Raw genomic sequence first — 20,536 nt, forward strand, 5'->3', positions numbered from 1 at the left:
ACTTCCCTCCAAAAATACAGGGTCAATTGAGGTTCCTTATGAGAGTCTGCAAGAGTAGAATGAGAGAAAGAGCCTTCATCTACCTGGCTCCTCCTATATGGAATCGTTTTCCATCTGCATTCACAGAGACTCTAATGTTAGGCTTAAAACATTTTGTTTTGATAGTAGTCAAGTTAGCTAGTAAAGGCCAAGACTGCGGAGTCAGTATCTCTCTCTCTCTTAGTAGCAGAACCAGACTCAGAGTAGGCAGCCATTCACCTCGAGCGGTAGGGGTGAGGGGAGTAAAATTGTGTAGAGAGGAGAGAAGAAAGAGAGAGGGAGGGAGGGCAGGAACAGTTGTGTAACCGGGTCTGGTTCTGCTGGAGGTTTCTTCTTTTCTCTCCATCATCACCAAAGTGCTTGCTCATTGTTGGAACTGTTGAGATTCTCTATAATTTATAAAGTCTCACCAATACTATATAAAGTGCATGTTATTATGATTTGGCGAAAAACAAACACAGTTGAATTGGTCTATGGGACATACTATTAACCACCCACAGTACTGTCTACTAGTACTCTTTCCTGACAACTCAATAACCATTACATGGATGTACTACACTGCCTGGCCAAAAAAAAAAGTCACCACCTGGATTTAGGCAGATGAATTGATGCACCCATCATGCCTCGTGCCTGCCTGTGGGGCTAGTGCTATGATCTGGGGTTGCTGCAGTTGGTCAGTTCTAGGTTCAGCAACATTATGTCCCCAAAGAATGAGGTCAGCTGACTACCTGAATATACTGAATGACCAGGTTATTCCATCAATGGATTTTTTCTTCCCTGATGGCACAGGCATATTCCAAGATGACAAAACCAGGATTCATCGGGCTCAAATTGTGAAATAGTGGTTCAGGGAGTATGAGACATCATTTTCACACATGGATTGGCCACCACAGAGTCCAGACCTTAACCCCATTGAGAATCTTTGGGATGTGCAGATTGAAGTAAAGAGCTGTTAAAAGTAATGCTGCTATGTAGCAATAAGTTACAAATGGTTCCTATAATGATCCACACTATTAAACTTGGTCAGCTAGAGTGGGAAGAGGGTTGTGATTATCACTGTCGGTTTGCTGTCTCTGCGAAAATGTTATGTCCTCTCTGCGTGTGAGTAAGTGTCTGTAAGGTTTAATGGTGTGAAAAGAATGTGTGTGGGGGTGTGGGGGTGTGTTCCTGACCTTAAATTGTTCCTCAGATATGACCAGGAGGTGGTGTGATCCATGCATGTCAGGTGAGCGAGCCAGGTCGTGGGCTACCTCTAGGGCCTCAGGGAGAGGAGCACCATGCCCATCCAACACTACTATACTAACAACAGGTGCCCGGTGCATCAGTTGGATCTCCTTAGCTGGATTCAAGTATGCAATGACAGATCGGAAAGGGCATTACAAAAACAGGACACAGATGAGAAAACAGTCCACCCTGAAAAACACAAACTTCCAGTTTGTTCAAACTGTTTATTACCTGGCTGTGCTGTGATAGGTTCATCTGCTCTGTGCTCTATAGGAGGAAGGCGGAGCATGTATGCAAACACACAGCCGCCATTTGTCCCTGCCCATAGGGAGGGTGTGTTATGTGAACCTATGAAGAAATGAGGTAAAGAACCAAGATTATCGTGAATTAAATATAATTTTTCTAGACTACATTTAGTTTTTGAAATTACAACTTACTGTCTGAGAGAAAGGTATCAGCAAAGTAGAGTATTCGCACAAGACCGGTGAAAGAGTCATCTGAGGAGCGAGCCTCTATCTTCCTCTGAACAGGAGCCAGCTCCATTTCTGCCAGCTCAGCCTCCAGACGAGCATTGGCATCCTGAAGCTGCTCAAAGGGAAGAGAGTGATAGATTTTTCAGAAAAATATAAAAGAAATGGGATAACAACAGGGTGCGGGCGTCACTCTATTGTAGAAGATGTTAAGTAGCTCACCCTCTGTTGCCTCAGATTTCGTCACCTCAAGTTCCAAGGTATTGTAGTGCAACAGACAGCTATAGACCTACCTTTGCAGCATTGTTGACATGATGTTTCCTTAGTGATACTCTGCTCCGTCTGATTCTCCTGAAGGACTGTCTGAGGGATTTCTTTATGCTCTTCACCCTGGACAGAGGACCCTCCATTGCAAGCTGGTCCATAGGGTTTAGGGTGCACCTACACAGCAGAGGAAAGGACAGCATATACTTAGTATATAAAACAGAATCTATAACAGTTATACATGCCTTTGGGGCTGTGGAGTCAGTTAAACCACTTTGTGGGTGAGCACAGCTGTTTTAAAACAGGGGCACCAGCCAAAAAGTAAAAAAAACCACCCATGTATTACATTTTGAAATGGAAACTGCCATTTATGCTCTTGACCGGAAAATATTACAATTAATGTGGTACTGAGGGAAAATACAAATGGCTGTATCACCAGCAAGAAAATAAAAACTCTGAATCAGTAAGTTTGTTCTATGTCCTCTGTTTCAGGACAGCTTAAATATGCTTGTTTCACACGCAGTTAGCCACTTACAAAAGCCCCTAATCTAAGAGAGCATTGAGTCTATCGGGAGATTATCCTGAATGACAACAGTGTAAGATTTCTTGTTTTGGAAAGTGTAACCATTTGGAACTGTGCTACCTTTTTCCCCCTTAAATAAAACCAAGGCCTGCACTACGAAGCAGGATATCTGGTAATCAAAGTAACTTCAGGCTTAAGTGTTACAAAGCCTGTTTACCAGGGTAAATCAACATGGTAACTTGAGCTGAGCTCCCAAGAAAAGTTAATATCAAGATAACAGAGCCATCAAGCTACACTACTGCCCAATCAGAGCAGTGGAAAAATAGTCGTCATTCCGCACAATCCTGTCATAAAAGAGTTTACAATAAAGTGACAAATAATGAAAAACCATCTGTTGCTCTATGAGACGAACAGAAATTTAAAAAAAAACCCTCTTGGTCTTATATTGGAAAAATGATGCACACGTAAAATAATTCCTGTGATTATAAATAAACACTTCAGTCAGACTGAGTATAACTAAGAACTTTGACCACAGCTACCACTACTACTAACTACTTTTGAGATGAAACAGTCCGACATTACTTACAGCTTCTGTTCATAAAAGTTTTTCATCATACTTTCTCAGTAATAAACTTAAAGTGCCTGTGCTTAACTACATGCATCTTTAGGATGACTTTGAATATCAAATGTAATTTTGAATGTTTCCTATCAATTCTACTTAGGCAAGGGAGGCCAAACCAGCTCACAAGGGAAAAACAGAAACATCTAAGGAGTTAGATGTAACACAGGCTGGTGGAGCAGAGTAATAAAGCAATTGCCTCAAAACCTGTTTGTAGATGGGTGCTGAATAAAGCAGAGAATTTCTGAAGAGTGCAAACACAGCTTTAATTTCTTTGTGTCTTCTAACCTGATGAGGACGTTGTTCTTCTGTTGGTAATCAAACAGGCCAAAACCATGGCTTGTGCCAAAAGCTACCAGCTTCCACTCTGTGTGCAGGGTCAGGGCTGTGACCACAGCAGGAGGCTGGCACTGGACCAGGGCAAATGGCTGGAAGCCTGGTGGGAACAGTACTGGGTCTTCTCGAACATCCAGCCGAGTGTGACCCTTATCAACAAGAGAACCACCAATCATACAGTACGTCATGAGGCTAGAATTGGATGGTAACGTATATTTAACAATGACACAAGGGATGCAACAGTACTGTAAGATATTTCAGATTTCAGGAAATTACCAATAAGTGTTAAAATTGCTAACAGATAAGTAATGCTTTTTGTTTTTGTCGTTACCACACACAACACTAGTTACCTTCCAGCGGAAGCCCTCTTGGCCTTGCAATAGGTCCACAACTTTAGCCTCCACAATCTGCTCTGCTGCCTCGTCATTCAGTTCCAGCACCAGGATCTGCAAAGGCAAACCCAAGACAAAGTGGATTACAAGTAAATAAGCAGAACAAAACCTTTGTGAAAACTGGTTTGAAAGTAGGAGTGGTTGTAACGCTTATAATCTGAAAGTATGTTAAATATTGGACAGTAACAAATATTCCACAGTCCCAAACTATGATATCACAAAACATGATAAGAAAAAGTGAGACAAAGTCCACCTCTTCAATGTTAATACGCAGTTAACCTCCAACGGAAGATGCTCAGGTGGCAACCTGGTGGCAACCTGATGGCCACTCAGCTCCCTTTTCACCACAGTTCAGTACAACACCAGCATTACCGCTGATGCTGCACTGACCTACCTACACATCTCCCACTCCATCTTCCCCTCACTTCTAAACTACACAATGATTCACTTCCTTGCAGATATTAGTCAAGCCCGACATTTATAATTGACTCAAACCAAGGTCATTTACACCATGTTTTAAGCCTAAATGTCCTCTGATATATTCATGGACCTTCGGACACAGCATCATGTAGCTAATTCCACTAGTTTAGCCACTTTAAGGAGGGAGAAATGCGACAGGATAATATGTCACAGTATAAGGTACCTGGGCCGCTGCAGTAAAATGAATGTTGCAGAACCCTGACAGTTCGTGAATGCACACATAAGGGAAATTATTAACCACATTAGCAGTAATGAGCAAAATTGACTAGGCTTAGAGGTTATAAATGTTGGTTTTAAAACATTTTTGCTTAATTGCCAAGCCCTAGTTGAGAGTGAGACAAGAGACAATGTATCCCACCAGAATCATGTAGTTCTGGTGATGTGATTAACCTCTCATGCTTTTGACATCAACCTGGGCCTGATGTTGGAGTTGTTTATAACACCACAGGAAATTTCAGAACTATCAATTGAAGTGCATAAGAGGGACGTACACATAATATATATTGTTTACAGGGAAGCAAGAGTGTTAAAGGCGATGGCAAAACAGTCTGCAACAGAGCTGAGGGCTGTTGTAGATTTTCAAAGGGGTGACATTTGCATGCTGGAAAGGGGATGAGAGGCTGTCACAGAAGAACATTTTCCTTAATTTAGAAAGAAACAGATGTACTTGAATGTTGACAGATCTTAAAAGCATCATCTCACCTGTCCAGCAGTACCAGCCACAGTCAGATAACCACTGTATTTACAAAGATGGATCTTCTGAATGCCAAGCCTCGGGTCATCACTGTAGGGATCAAAACACCCAACCTGGAAATCAAACAATAAAAAAATATTTAGCCGTAATTAATTGTTGAACTATAAGTTGATGTTACAAAGACTGATAAAATCTAGAAATACCACACCGAGGTTGAATGCCTCCGCCAGTGCTGTTTTAATCTACATCTTTTTCCAGGTTCTTAAGCTTGCTGTGACCCTCTTTCAGTCCAAGTGACAACTTAACAAAAGTGCATGGAATTCCCTCAAGGTTGTCTTCAGATATCACATTTAAGAGGCCAAAAAAATGATACCAGGTTCAAGAAAAACAAATATTCTTTGTGAGGCCACTGTGACCTTGACCAAAATCTAATCAGTTCATCCTGGAGTCCCAGTGAATGTTTGTACCAAATTTGAAGAAATTCCTTCAAGGCCTTCTTGAGATATCCTGTCCACAAGAATGGGACGAACGGATGCATGGACAGTCTTAGGTTGTCGCCTGTGCAGAGGCATAAAAATAGAATGATCAACGGAGGCTATCTCCTTGCAATCCTTATTTGAAGTCCGAGAACAGTGGATACTACATATCCCACGATGGAAAAAAAGTAGCCAGCTAGAGGTGCCAGGTGCTGATATTAATTTGTGCATATTTTATGTGTTATAAAAGAGCATTAGGAATAACATTAACAATGACAGGATAACTACAAATGTAAACCATTCCAAAAATCTGGCACATTGTCTCAAAAAGAAAAGTTAGTCCATGCCTTTGTTCCCTCCAGACATGACTATTTAAAATCCCTTATTATCAGGCTGCAATATAAAGACTTTGCAGCTTGTCCAAAATGCTGAAGCATGTTGTAAAGGCATTAATGTACAACTATTTTATATTTATTTATTTTATATTAGGGTGCTAGCCAGGAATTTACCTTAGAGTTATTTTAATACTCACACAAAAAGAAAACAGCAGACACAAAGGATGTATGTCTAAATGTAAACAAAATGGCTCATACAACCTTATTGAATTGAATAAACCAAACATCTCCACTTTGTTTTACAATTGTTTAGAAATGTATTAACACAAAAACCGAGACACTTTCAACTTTCCAAATAACAATAAGCAATTTCCACTTCAATGGTATTAAGAGTTTATTTTTCAGACCCGTATATCCCGCTTTGGCAAGGAGAGAAAAGTACTCACTGACCAGAACAGGGATAAGAGTTTATATTTCTCCTGTATTAGCTTCGCTACACTGGCTTCCTGTTAAATGTAGAATAGAACTTCAAATTTTCCTTCTCAACTACATATATGGCACCATCATACCTATAAAAGCTCATAGTAATATATTATCCAATTAGGGCACTGCTGCTCCCTTAAGCTCACTTGTCATCCTAAAAGTAGAGCAGGAGCAATTTGCTATCCGTTACAGAGTAGGCTTAAAACTTTCTGGCTCAGGTGCCTAGAACCAGGTCTTAGTTATGCTAATATAGGCCTAGAATAAGGGAGTTTTTCCTCTCCACAGTCACCAAAGTGCTTGTTCATTGTAGGAACTGTTTGGGTTTCTCTATATTTTGATTTTAAGGTCCTGACCTTCTATGTAAAGTGCCTTGAGATAATGTATATTATGATTTGGCGCTATACAAATAAAATTGAATTGAAATGAATTGAATGTCGGGGGACACATGAGACATGGTTCATATTTTTCCTACCCTCTCTATTTATCACATTGAAATGTTACTGATCTCCACCTGCCCCTCAGTCTGAATTTTTATCTGAATTCTCAGACTTTTTTTAATCTGAGTTAGTTCTAAACCCAGATGAAGTCATCATATTGGGTACTTTCAACATTCATGTAGATTATGCCGATGACATCATAAGTTTATTTAACTTGGTTTTATTCAATGTGTAATTAACCCGCTCAATGTTTTAATCACATTCTTGATCTTATTCTGACATATAGCATAGATATTGACAATCTAATATTTCCCCAAAAAACCCTTTTATCTGACCATTTTTAAATTACATTTGAAATTACAAAATCATTTCCATTTTCAGAAAGATAAATTACAAGAAAGCCCTCAAAAATGAAAGACGCCTCTGTTATGCTGACTTCACTAATATCTTTACCAAAACCATCAACTTGTTTATTAGATTCAATTCTAACTAGATGTTTTCAGGCACTTTTACGGTTAATCAGTTGACTAAATATATATATATATATATATATATATAAGCATGCTCCTGATGAGTTGGCAGATGGTGTCCTGGGGGATCTCCTCCAAGACCTGGATCAGGGCATCAGTGAGCTCCTGCACAGTCTGTGGAGATACTTGGCACCGTCGGATGCACCGATACATAATGTCCCATAGGTGCTCAATTGGATTTAGGTCAGGGGAATGAGGGCCAGTCAATGGCATCAATGCCTTCGTCATCAAGGAACTGCCTACACACTCTGGGCAGATAAGGCTATGACATGGAGGTCTGTGCTAACCTCCAAGGATATGCCTCCCCAGACCATCACTGACCCACCACAAAACCAGTCATGCTGGATGATGTTACAGGCAACATAACGTTCTGGCTCTCATCTGTGAAGAGAACGGGGCAGCAATGGCAGACCTGCCAATACTGGTGTTCTCTAGCAAATGCCAATTGAGCTGCACTGTGCTGGGCTGTGAGCACAGGTCCCACTAGAGGTAATCTGGCCCTCATGGAGTCTGTTTCTGACAGTTTGGTCAGAAACATGCACACCTGTAGCCTGCTAGAGGTCATTTTGTAGGGCTCTGGCAGTGCTCCTCCGGTTCCTACTTGCACAAAGGAGCCAATGCCGGTCCTGCTGCTGAGTTGATGCCCTTCTACGGCCCTGTCCAGCTCTCCTTGTGTAACTGCCAGTCTCCTGGTGTCTCCTCCATGCTTTTCAGATTGTGCTGGGAGACACAGCAAACATGGCGACTTCATGTATGGATGTGCCTTCCTGGAAGATCTGGAATACCTGTCGGCCTGCAGATACCGCCTTATGCTACCAGTAGTGACAAGGACACTAGCAGACCACAAAACTAAAGTAGAATCAGTCAGGAAGGATAAAGACAGAGTAGCTGTCTGTGGCCAGCACATGCAAAACCATTCCCTTTTTGGGGGTTGTCTTGATTTTGCTTCTCAATTGCACCTGCACGTATTATCAGAACCCATTTCCAGAACTTGACCATGTCTTGCAATAAAACGTCTGAGTGCATTTATTAATGAGTCTGTGTCTTGTCAATTTGGATTGCTCTAATGGCCAGGCAGGTGAAAATGATACTGTATCTCTTCACTACACTTATACTCCTTAACTCAAAAGGTCCAAAATAGTCAAAAGAGTCTACTCCCACACAAATAAATGGCAGTTCATCAGGAGTTACTCTTTCAGAAGGTAAGTTTGCCATCTGTTGAGACACTGGCTGAGCATTTCAGCTTTCGAATGATGACACACTAAGACAAAACTCTCCTAATGTCTGTATGAGCACCAGTGATCCAGTATAGTTTAGATAACATGTTATGTCTGCCATGTCCAACTTGTTGTTGGATATGCCTCAGAAGAATGTCCAATATATTGAAATCCTATTTATGGGAAGATTGTAGATAGGAGGATTTGTCCCCATCAACAGCTCAATTCCAGCATCAATCACAGGAAGATGAACATACCATCACTACAGAACCCTTTGTCTTGGTATGTTCCCCCTATGGATCTGTATTCAAGATGTTTATTTGTCATATATTATATTATTATTGGGTAATGAAATTACCCAAAAAATGAATATGCACCCCTGTCTGTTAGGGGCAGCTCACAGAAACTGTAACATTTCAGGCCAGCCACCTCCAGCCCAGACACAATATGGCTCACAACCTTCTCTTGGCCAATGGTCCATAAGAGAATATGTGGCTTTTTTTCCAGAGAGGCAGAGCTTGTGCATCAAAGTTTCTGAAAAAATACTGCTGTACTTTCTTGGACCAAGAAAGGTAATGATCTTGCTGCCCTTCTATGACTTGTACAGGAACAATGGGAAGTTTTCAATGATGATCACCAGCCCCAGATTCTTTTATCTTTTCTTTTTCCAATACACAAACAGCCAAAAAAGACACCCTTTTCCCTCAAGAAGTTCATCTTCACTTTGTGAGGTCTGTTCTCCAACTCAGGACACAAAGGCTGTAGTCCTGAAGAACTATTACATCTTCTGTTTTGAGAGGAGGTCATGAAAGAGCTTTGTCCATATATGCAGATGCAACTTTCTGCTCATTTCCAAAATGCTCCAGCAATAAAGCTTTAGTTTTAACATATCTGGATATTAATGCAGGAAGCTACTCAATGGTTCCTTAGGGTGACCCTAAATGTACTGCTCCAAGAAATAGAGATGGTCACCGCAGTTCTCTTCTTTCCACACCATTGTCAAAAGCCTTCATAAATGCATGACATTTTAATGGATCTCCATTAAAAATTGGGATCTCTCTTTGACAACAATCAGAGGCATTGCTGTTATATAAAAGTGTAGTCATTTTGCCTTCTCATAGTGCCTAACATGTTCTGATTCTAATTTTGTGGCCCACAATTGGTGTGTTTGAGTGTTCTTTGTTGCAGTGCTATTCCTTGAATATGCATTGGGTTGACTAAGTGTAAGCAGCCGCCTGGCTGTTCACACTGGAAGCGCATTTCTCCATGCTGGTCAGCCCACAATTTTGCTTCTTCTGCTACTATGTAATCATCCATATAGTAGAAGTATGTAAGTGTTTGAGGGTAAATGATGATGGTCTTCACAAGCAACTGACCTACGCACGTCTATAGCCAACCCAGCCCCACCCCTCTGACTGTCGGTTCAGATACAACTGACAAATGTGTGGAATAAGTACATATTTAAAAAAACAATTACATTGGAGGGGCAGATAGGGATATTTTATAATGTGGGGGGAAAATCTGGGAAATTGAAACTCCAGGAGAACAGCAGGGAAATCAAAAGAATGGGATGCATATTTGATCCTTTATATCATTTATATCATTTATATCGTTTAAAATCAGAAAAAAAATGGAACAGGCGGCCGAGGCACTTTGCGGCCAGTGTGAACAGCCCAAATGATTACCATGGGCGCCGAACAGAAGCGGACAGCATTTCGCACTGCTTCTGCCTCCTGTTTGTCCCTGGAGTAAGAGTTCATTGCATTTGAACACTTCCATATGGAATTGTTTTCAATTAGGATGCTCTGAGAGCATACATTAGGCTTGATTAAGTCTTACTAAGTCATCTCAGATAAATTCCAATTTGTGAAATGTAAATACAGCTGCTTTCAGACTAGTGCTGGGCAATATGGCCATATATTGTAATATTTTTAGGCTTTATACATGATATATATCTCGATATTTTGAAATCTCCTCTAAATCATGGTAAAAAAATTTAATTCATAAAAGTTCACAGGAAGTGGCGAAGCTAGAGGACTTTATCCTTGGCTTGGATTTGGCTCCATATTAGCTTCCCCCCCAGGCTCTATTGTCACAAACCTTACATTTATATTTGAACAGACCATGTCATTTGACTTAAAACAAGTCTCTAGCCTTCTTCCACCTGCACAATATCATGAAAATTTGAAACATCCTATCGCAAAAGTATACTAAGAAACTGTACCTCTACTAGATTATTGTAATTCTTTATTATCACCCCCCCACTCTCTGTTTGGGAGGCAGACATCATCTCTTCATTTAAAGTTAGACTTAAAATGGCTCACGTGAGCCCTGAAACATTCCTTAGTTTTGCTGCTCTAATACTGAGATAACATAACCAGACTACGGACGCAGAGTTTTTGGTTTTAGTTGTGTTTAACCACTGTGCTTCAGTTGTGTGGAACATGTCGGCAGACTAAACAATTTAAAATAAAAATGTTCCATATGTTTGTTAAACAGGTTGTCAGCAAGCCCAGAAAAACAAAGTCTACCTGCGATCTGTGGTCTTTACAGTCCCTTATGTTTGGAAAAAATCCTTGTAAGAGCTCATTCAGTGTACCAAGATAATTTTACATGGGAAAGGCCTTAGATTATGGAAGAACATCACAGGCTCACTCTACAACTGGAAACAGCAAGCAGAGAGGTGAGCCAGAGCTACTCACAGAATACTATAACATCACGTCACCCATACCTAAGATGAAAGAAGAGAAAGAAGATCAACAATCCAAAAGGGAGGAAATTGCTAAAATGACAACAGTAAATAGAAGTGGAAGAGTAGTACGAAGAGGATTTAAAGCAGATATTTAACCTTGATAATGTATGCTTGGAAGTGAAATAAGTCAAACAAAAATGTTAGAAAATAATCAAGTTAATAATGTCTAAATAATACAAAAGTAATAACAAGATAGATGATTGTAAAGAATGATTTTTAAATAATAAATTAAAATGTTAATTATTTCATTAATTTGTGCTGATTCAGATTGTACTGCCTTTTGCGATAAGCTTTAGCAAATATTAAATTAGCTTACTGTCTGCATTTAAAGTAAAGATCTCTTAGACTTGTGTGAATTTTTATTGTGTTATGGTTTTCCTTTGAAGTGCCAATACCCACTTCTCAAAGTACAGATTGTCTGTGCCTAAGTCAGGTCCATAGACAAAGGCTTTTATTGGTTGATCTTAAATAATTTCGAGGAACTATAACAGTATTTTTTTTAGTATCTAGTATCTAAGTTTGTTTTGTTGCTGCACTGCTTTATACCAAGCTGAATTGCAGAGATTTTATTTTGAAAAGTTGTAAACTTGGGTCTGAAAATTGTGTTGATTGAACAGACCCTCTGAAAGAGCTGACATGCAATGTATGAAATATAATAAATAAAAAATAAACATACAGTTAGGATAAATAAAACAATTTCTAAATGCATTATAGACTATGTATAAAAAATTTGATTTTAAACTGAAAAAAATCGGTTTAAAATCTGAACAGGAAATCTAAGACTGCAACTGAAGAAAATAATATTAAATATCACAAACATGTACAATTCAATAATTGACTCAAAATTATATATTTATATATATATATATATATATATATATATATATATATATATATTCTCAATTTATTTCTAGATGGAATACACTTTTTTTCAAAGTTCAAGATCAAAACTTGGACTTTGAGTTTAAAAATTTAGTTTTTCAATTACAATTTCTATCTTTGAAATGACATTTGGCCTAATTGGTTCCACATAAGCCTAATAGAAAATTTTGGGGGGCAAGAGGGCGCACTTAAGCCATTCCACCACTCCCACGAGCGAAACCCACTAAATCCGAATCCTAAATATAAGTTTTGCCAAACTAGATGTGTGTTTTTTGAGCAAGTTTTGAGCAAGGCACTCATGAAGGCATTGAAAGGTGAAAATTAAGAGGAACAATAGAGTTCTTGCAAGGGCCTCACCCAAAGTCAGTAATTTCTCCAGTACAGTTTTGTGTAAGGTTTACTTAATAAAGCATGATTTTGTCAGCAACATTTCATTACATTACATTAATCCACAAACAAAATGGCAAACTTCTGTAGATTGTCTGTATTACACGCACAAACCTTTCTGAATGGCGGCCACTCTCCTTCCGTGCCTTGGTTTAAGTTGTCATTTGGGTCAGTGTCTGTGTGGAACACTATAGCTGTGCTTAACTTGTACATGGGATACAGACAGACTCCTGATGCATCCCAGAAACACACTGTTCCATCCTCATGCCTATACACACAAATAAACATGATATTGTTTATATGATTTACAGTCTGTCAAAGAAATTATCCAAAAATTCAGTTTTACTGACCCTGTGAGCAACAGGTCTCTTTGTGGAGGGTCTGAGGCAAGGTTCTGGCCTCCTGTTATTGGCCATGGCTGCATGGAGAGAGAGAAAATTAATTGTAATCTTGACAAAATCTTCAGCACGTTTGACTGAGTTCAAACATGTAACTATAATGTAAGACATGTGTATTATTATTAACGTATGACAATAAATGTTAGCACACTTTGAGGTGAGGAACATTATTCTCATTAAATTATCAATCAAGTTCTATTTGTGTAGCCCATTTCACAAATCACACTTTGTGTCATAGCACTTAACAAGGTGTGACATCCATTTCCTTTAACCCTCATAGTAAGACCAAGGGAAAACTACCAAAAAAACCCTATTAACAGGGTTAAAAAAAACCTAGAAACCTCAGAGAGAGCGACTTGCGAGGGATCCCCCTCCCAGCACAGACAGACATGCAATAAATTCCACGAATAGCAAGGCACATCAATAAAATACAAAAATTTAAAAGATTGATGAGAAAAGTCTAACCAAAATGATGATGTGTATCAATTGTCATGTATCATTTGTAAATCCGGCAGAGATAAAATCTCAATCTACATACATCAATATACATTTCAAAGTTGGTTTTACATAAGGCTTGAAATTGCTTTCTTTCAAACAGGTTAGTTTCAGATATTACCTTTGAAGCAATTAGTTATACCGTAAAAACATACAAAATTGCTGCTCGAAAAGAACCAAAACCATAGACTTTGTAGAGTTTACTGGAAATCCAATTTAGAAACTTTGGTGACATCTGCCCAAGGTGTACCTTTTTGGAGTAGTGCGTGTTCTGCAGAGCTCCGGCAGCTATGACCCTTTCCCACAGTTTGAGGGGGATGGCGGAAATGTGGTGGGAGCAGGTGATTGCTGAGCTATGGAGAGGAACCAAGTATGGTGTCTGAATGACTGGCCAGTCCTCTGTCTGCAGGTCGATCACCACCAACTCTTCCTCTACCAGGACCACCAGTGCGCTAGGTACTCCTGCAGACAAACAGAACAAATAAATGTGTCAAATAAAAATGTGAACAAAGGAAACCTAGTCATTGTGCCCAAGCCCTTAAGCCACTACACTGACAGTGTTTTTGTTGGATGATATATTGTCCCATTAATATTTGTGATAATAAATTGTCATTTTAGGACCTTTTTGTGCCCCACAGTGTCCAGAGTTCAATCCGACTCAGAAGCTGAATTCTGCCTGCCTGCCTGCCTACCTAAGAGAGTAAAAGTGTGGTAAAGAGTGCTGCACACAGCTCTAGAATGAAGTAATGGCAAAAAACCCATGAGATATTTTATGTGATTATGGGATGTGTAAAAAATCAGGAATTAAATTAGTTAACTAGAAAATAACCTATTCTGCTATTCTGTGCTGGACTCTCCATATGTCTACTAGATTCTTGGGTGTATCAAGTTGTTCTGAACTTGTACTGAATCAATATTTGGAGCTGGATGAGAACACTATCAGGGGGGGGGGTTATTTTGAAAATCCAGCCTCATTTAGCATTTCCTGGTAACATCCTGTAATTATCTGGAGGCTTTTATTTAGAAAATCTAGCCTCCTTTCGGGTTTCCCGTTAAAATCCTGTACCTATCTGCCGCTGCTTCTCTCTATTAGACACCTGCTCTGTGTGTGTATCACGTTTCCATGGAAACTCACTCACTGAACAATTGCACCTGTTATCTTCCCACTGGGAAAGAGACCCTTGAACCCTTGAACAAATGGCTCTTGTTCAAAAACTATAAGTCCTATTTGTGAAATAAACACCATAAGAATTCCAAGACTTTACCGAACTCACAGCTGATTTTTTATTAGTTAGAGTTAAGAATAGGGATCATGGCAGCAAGTTAGAAAAGTGTAACTTTTGGGCTCCTTCCTGAAATTTCCTCTCAAAATTAACATTAGACCCAATGAAGAGGTATCTCAGAAAACTTTAAAATGGATACGGCCAGAGCTTTAGCTCTGATAGATTTCATAGTGACATTTCTGCAAAAGCTAACAAGTTTCCCTATGTTTTGATCCAAAAATCTGCCGTGTCTTAAACAATACCCACTAAGGAAGAAGCCATCGATGAAATAACACCAGTGTTTGAAGTGCTGTTAAAAGCAGGCATTATTGTGCCCTGCAATATATACACCTATTTTCTGAGGGTAGAGAAGGTTAAAAGGGTTAGAGATGAAGACCAACCCACTGAATGGAGATTTGTGCAGGATTTGAAAGCAGTGATCTTTGCTGTTTATCAGCGAGCACCAGAAGTCCCATGTTCTATTTTATCATTCATCATTCCACCAGACATCACACATTTCTCTGTTGATGATCTGGCTAATGCATTTTCTCTGTTCCAGTAAATGGTAAATGGTTGTATTTATATAGTGCTTTTCTAGTCTTGATGACCACTCAAAGCGCTTTACACTGCAGTTTGCCACCCATTCACACACACGTTCATACAGTGCATCTATTAGCAACACTTTTTTTTTGTTCTATGGGGCAATTCGGGGTTCATCTTGCCCAAGGACATTTTGGGATGCAGATGGGAAGACTGGGGATCGAACTTCCGACCTTCTGGTTGGAGGACGACCGCTCTACCAGTGGGGAAGAGAAATCATTCCATGCTGGGGAATACCCAGACTTATCAGCAGTGACAATGGCCCTGGGTTCACAGACCAGGCCTTTGATGAAAAATCACAGTATTTTGGTTTTAACATGAAACATCATTGTTGCTAATACTTTTAAACTCATAGACAAACCTTACCAGACCTTAAGTCAAAAATAATTTAAACTCCACATTAATTGACATCATACTTACAAACCGATCACATAAATACCCTGCCTCCAGAGTATTCGCCCTTGTTATCAGTGATCTGCCCCATTACCTGTGTCAGACATACCCAAATCCCCAAGACCAAATCTGAAATCATTACAACCAGAAATTATGAGCACTTTAGGAGTTTTTAAATAAATCATCCACAAATTTAGCATGCATCTGCTCATATTACTGATAAATGATCCATGGTCAAAGCTTTTAATCACTATTTCCTCTCTTCTGATCTCTCATTCAATACATTTGTAAATCTCATTATAAACAATTACCAAACCTGTCCAGCAGAGGGAGCCCCCAATCTAATTTCTTACTGTAAATTTTCTTTTAGTTTGGTAAACAGTTTAGATGTATAAAAAGCTCTGTGTATGTCAAAAGGCATAATCCCAAATTCATGGAAAAGTAGTACCTTTACACAAAAGTAGCAATGTTTTTGACAAGCATTCAATACCGTTCCATGTATAAAAAAACGATCATAAAATCCTCCTCCACAAACTAAAATCTGACAATCCTTCACTAAATTGGTTCGACTCCTACCTTATCTGACATCAGAAATAGGTTGCCATGGGGGTCTATCCTTGGTCCATTGATGTTTACATTATACATAAACATAATTACTTCCACTGAATGTCCTTTTTTTGCTGCTTATACAATTTTATATACCGCAGGTGCCACTCCAGTTCAGGCCCTGTCTCATCTACAGTCTGCACATATACACATATTCAACAACTGACCCAGAAATTAAAAATCCAAAAATAATTGTTTCTTCTACAGGATTAAAAGTTTTCTATCTCCATCCAGCTGTGAAACTATTGTCCAGACAACCATTCTTGGGATTACTTTTTTATTGTGTTGTTTTATTGTTGCTCGTGTTTGATTGTTTGTTGCTTTTTGTGAATGTCTCTTGTTCTCAGGCCTCTCTTGGAAGAGATCTCAATGTGACTGCCTGATTAAATAAAATTAAATACAAGTAGTACTAAATAGTAACCTTCCCATAGCTAAGTATGAGTATAATTGAAATTAAGTTGTAAGTGTTGGTTTGTGTTGCCTGCCTGTGTGCTGTGGTCCATCTCTGATGACAAAGAAGTCAATGATCCTGGAGGTGAAGTCCAGAGCCACGTGTGTTTTTCTGTGGATCACTGTGATACAGTGTCTGTCTCCATAACTGGCCCTTGGCATGCCACCACTGAACAGCAGGAATGGAGGTCTGTCACGCACACACACACAAAAACAAACTGAAATGCATACACATTCATGTTCAGTGTAGTTTGCTCTGAAATGAATGTCTATGTGGGTCATTTTAATAATCTGGAAAATACATTTCAATGTTATAATGTTGAGGTCATTCAAATCAAATCTTATTTGTATAGCCCATATTAACAAATCACAATTTGTGTCATAGGGCTTAACAAGGTACGACATTCTCTGCCCTTAACCCTCGACAAGAGTGGGGAAAAACTTTCAAAAATAAGGAAGGGGGGAAGACGTCATAAGTTAATCTTACTAGTAGTGAATAAAGTGAACTTACCCTTCTTCTGTAGGTAGCTGAACTATTTTAGAAATGGCCTTACAAGGGAAATGTCCTGCAACCAGACAAGCCATTGTTATTCTCTAGAAAGTTGAATTTCATGCTCAACAGTAAAGACGACTACACAGTGGACTGCTTTTTCTTCTCACCATAAGGAATGTCTGATTTTTCTTCATCCTCATTCAGATCCTCTCCTCCCACCATCCATCGACAGTAACTTCCATCACTGTGCGAACTGAGAATGTAGGTCCCATCCTCTGTCCACCATACACTCTCCAGTTGCTGTGGTTACATTGAAATACACGCAACTATCGCATTTACCGAGCTTTTTGATGGCTGAGTTTATATATGACTGGCTGTGACTCAATTCAATTCATTTCAGCCTTATACCGGGTATCACAGCAGTTACCTGTGTGGCAGGAATGTGGTGGCGGGCACACTGCTTCTCAAGATCCCATATGACCATGAGACCTCGTCCGTAGCCAATAACAATCTGGTTTGGGTCGACTGGGTTCTCCTTTAAGGCCTCTACATGTTCCAGATTCCTCCGGCCAATGTAGTCATCTGGAACACTGGAGAGAAGAAGACAACATATAAGCATGGAGAAAGAACATGGAAGAGATACATGTAATTTGTGTCTGTCTGTCTGTGTGTCATGGCAAAAACTTGCGCAGATTTCTTAGGGGTAGGGTCAGTACCTGTGTGTGGATGTGGCTCAGAGAGCACCTCCAGGTGAACCAGGGAGAGTTGATTGACACAGCTGAGATTAGTAGTATTACATTTTAGCAAACTAAAAATCTTAATTAGTATAAATTTAATTAAAAAAGACTACAATAAAAACAATCATCTGGGGTCTCATTTATAACTGCTGCGTCAATTTTTTTTTTTTTTTAAATGTGTATGTCACTTCTCATCCAACTTTAGGATTTATAAAAACAAACTTGACGGGAAAATGTACGCATTTCTAAGCAAACTCTGACCCATGCATACAAACATTTTAGTTGTGCTTGAGCGACATAACTGTTCCGTATGAATCCTTAATAGAAAAAGATATCAAACAAATTACAGCAAATTACATTCAGATACCTTCAAACAGGAGAGTTGCAGAGGCAAGTCATTTATATTTTTAATAATATCTTCTAACACTGTGCGTGTATCATTAAGGATGAGTGTGTATAAAATTGCTGCAGTGCACAGAGTACACTGGAGATCTCTCACAAAAATAAAGATTTACTTTCAAACTTCTATTGTCAAATATCCCAGAGCGGAGGTTAAGATCACAGTTCCGATTGCTCTAAATATATAAATACTGTGGTGACACTGCATGATAGATGCACGGGAATGGAAAGATGAGGAGGAAATGAGGGTTCAGGAATGACTGATCAGCTGATATAGATTCTATAGATCTGCGATCTTGACTCTTTGTGCTGAATACCGAGTCCAGTATTAGATCGACCAACAGAACCGAATCATCCCAATACAAACGCAAGCATATAATAATAATTCTGTTAAATTCTATAGATTGGGGACATCACAGCTGTCTCTGAATTTAATAATCCTGCAGTGGATTATTCAAATATGTACAGTCGACATAAGTTCCCTCACAGTCTGAAAGTGTGAAGTGATTATTTTTTTGCCTACACCTTTGAATTGGATCTTTTTTAATTTCAGGCTCCGTTCACTCAATCGTTCTCTCACTCACTGTTTTATCTGCAGCAGCAGAGTATCAGTGTATTTTCTTTATTAGGGACATCACTGCTGTCTCATTAAATCGCTCTTCACCTCCACCTTCCTGACACCTTTCTTACAAACACCTCGATGTCAGGAAGTTGCCGTGACTCTGTCATGACTCACCGTGGAGACCCATTGGTCAGCAGGAGAATTTAATATCCATGAGGTGCTTTGCATTGACCATTTATAGTGGAATGTGGCCATGTAGAGGGCGGGATATGAGGCAGCTCCCAGTGTGAACGTTTCCAGGTGCACTGTGTTCTATAAAGTGAACATTGCATTAAGCTTTTCTGTATGCCAATTCTGGCTTTTGTGCGCATGAACGCTTTTAGCATGAATCCCACTCACTGTTTTATAAATGAGACCCCTGGGGTTTGAATGTCCTTCAGGAAATCTAGACATTTAGACAAATTGCTGAGTGTTATAATTATTTATGCTGTGTAGTTTGTTCAGGAGCTTTTGCTGAACTATAACACCTGGTGCTGCTCTAAGTCTGTTGATTTGTAATATCATGTGCTGCCTTTAATTTTGTTGGTTAAGGTTGATGGCCAAAGTGTGAACATTGCGAGTGCTTGTATAGATTGATTCTGATATCTTTTGTTTGGAGTGTATTGTTGAGCAGATCACCATTGGGTGTGGCTGTGTAATGCATTGATTTCAAGGTTGAGAAAAATGGGAGAAATGAACTAAAGGGTTAGACCCAGCTTGGCAAAAGGGGGGTACATTTGATGTGAGTGCGTGTGAGGCTATGGAGCTCAGAATAAAAGACTATCAACCAAAGGATAAAATGAGACAATAAAAAGGAGAAAAAAAGAGAAATCTTACAATTATTCAAAAATGTTGGAGTTAACAGAAAATTGGTGATAAAACAAACCCAAGCTGACCTGAAACACAAAAACAGAAAATAAAGTGACAAAAAAAGCTACTGATGTCACAGGTCGTAGCTGGATTCTATCCCATCCTGTCCAGAACAGTGCAGCTCACAGGAGATGTCGAGTTTGAGGACTGTAAGGCCCAGGTTCCAAAACTTTGGAGTATGGTGAAGAAAAAACGGACTCAAACTCCCAAGAGGGTGCAGGTGATGGACTTCTACGCTGAAAAGGACTAGGCTTTCAGGGGAATTGGAAGAAGGTTACACCAGCATCCACATGAAGACAGAAATGAGGAAGTTGAGTAATAGGACAAGGAACGCAGCAAGGTTCAGGAAATGATAGCTCAATTAGAGGCTGAGGTTACAAAATACTGTGGGCCTCTAGGAGGCAGCAGACAGGAAGGGATGAGTGGATTCTGCGCATGAGTGGGCATGCTTGGATGATGAACCCACAGGCAGACAGGACCAGGTTTAACCCGTAATGACCCAGCCTGTGGGCATCCCTGAGAAAGGAGTATCCGGCTGTGATTGATCCAAAAGTTCTAAAGGGGCGAGCCGATCACTGACACTGAGAATTCAGCAACATATATCAGTCATCAGAGATGGAAGCATGAGGCAGAAGAAGATGCGGAGAGCAGTCCTTTTCTGACTATGGCTGTGGCTGAAGGGTAGAGCAGTC

The 20,536-nt window shown here is 39.6% G+C and overlaps 1 protein-coding gene across 2 annotated transcripts in view; it reads right to left on the reverse strand.

Annotated features, from left to right (window-relative positions):
• Positions 1-20,536, reverse strand: part of llgl2 (LLGL scribble cell polarity complex component 2) — a 54,014-nt gene that overhangs the window by 7,725 nt on the left and 25,753 nt on the right. For both annotated transcript variants that reach the window (XM_020083408.2, XM_069517011.1), the window contains exons 7-20: positions 17,665-17,827; positions 17,405-17,537; positions 17,256-17,310; positions 16,780-16,934; positions 13,684-13,895; positions 12,891-12,958; positions 12,655-12,808; positions 5,050-5,154; positions 3,826-3,921; positions 3,428-3,624; positions 2,027-2,174; positions 1,701-1,848; positions 1,495-1,611; positions 1,212-1,378 (exon numbers count right to left, since the gene is read on the reverse strand). In XM_020083408.2, the coding sequence (XP_019938967.2) occupies positions 1,212-1,378; positions 1,495-1,611; positions 1,701-1,848; positions 2,027-2,174; positions 3,428-3,624; positions 3,826-3,921; positions 5,050-5,154; positions 12,655-12,808; positions 12,891-12,958; positions 13,684-13,895; positions 16,780-16,934; positions 17,256-17,310; positions 17,405-17,537; positions 17,665-17,827 (1,918 nt within the window). The remainder of the gene's footprint in view (positions 1-1,211; positions 1,379-1,494; positions 1,612-1,700; positions 1,849-2,026; positions 2,175-3,427; positions 3,625-3,825; positions 3,922-5,049; positions 5,155-12,654; positions 12,809-12,890; positions 12,959-13,683; positions 13,896-16,779; positions 16,935-17,255; positions 17,311-17,404; positions 17,538-17,664; positions 17,828-20,536) is intronic.

The sequence above is a fragment of the Paralichthys olivaceus genome, chromosome 21 (genome assembly GCF_024713975.1).
Source record: "Paralichthys olivaceus isolate ysfri-2021 chromosome 21, ASM2471397v2, whole genome shotgun sequence".
Classification (NCBI taxonomy): domain Eukaryota; kingdom Metazoa; phylum Chordata; class Actinopteri; order Pleuronectiformes; family Paralichthyidae; genus Paralichthys; species Paralichthys olivaceus.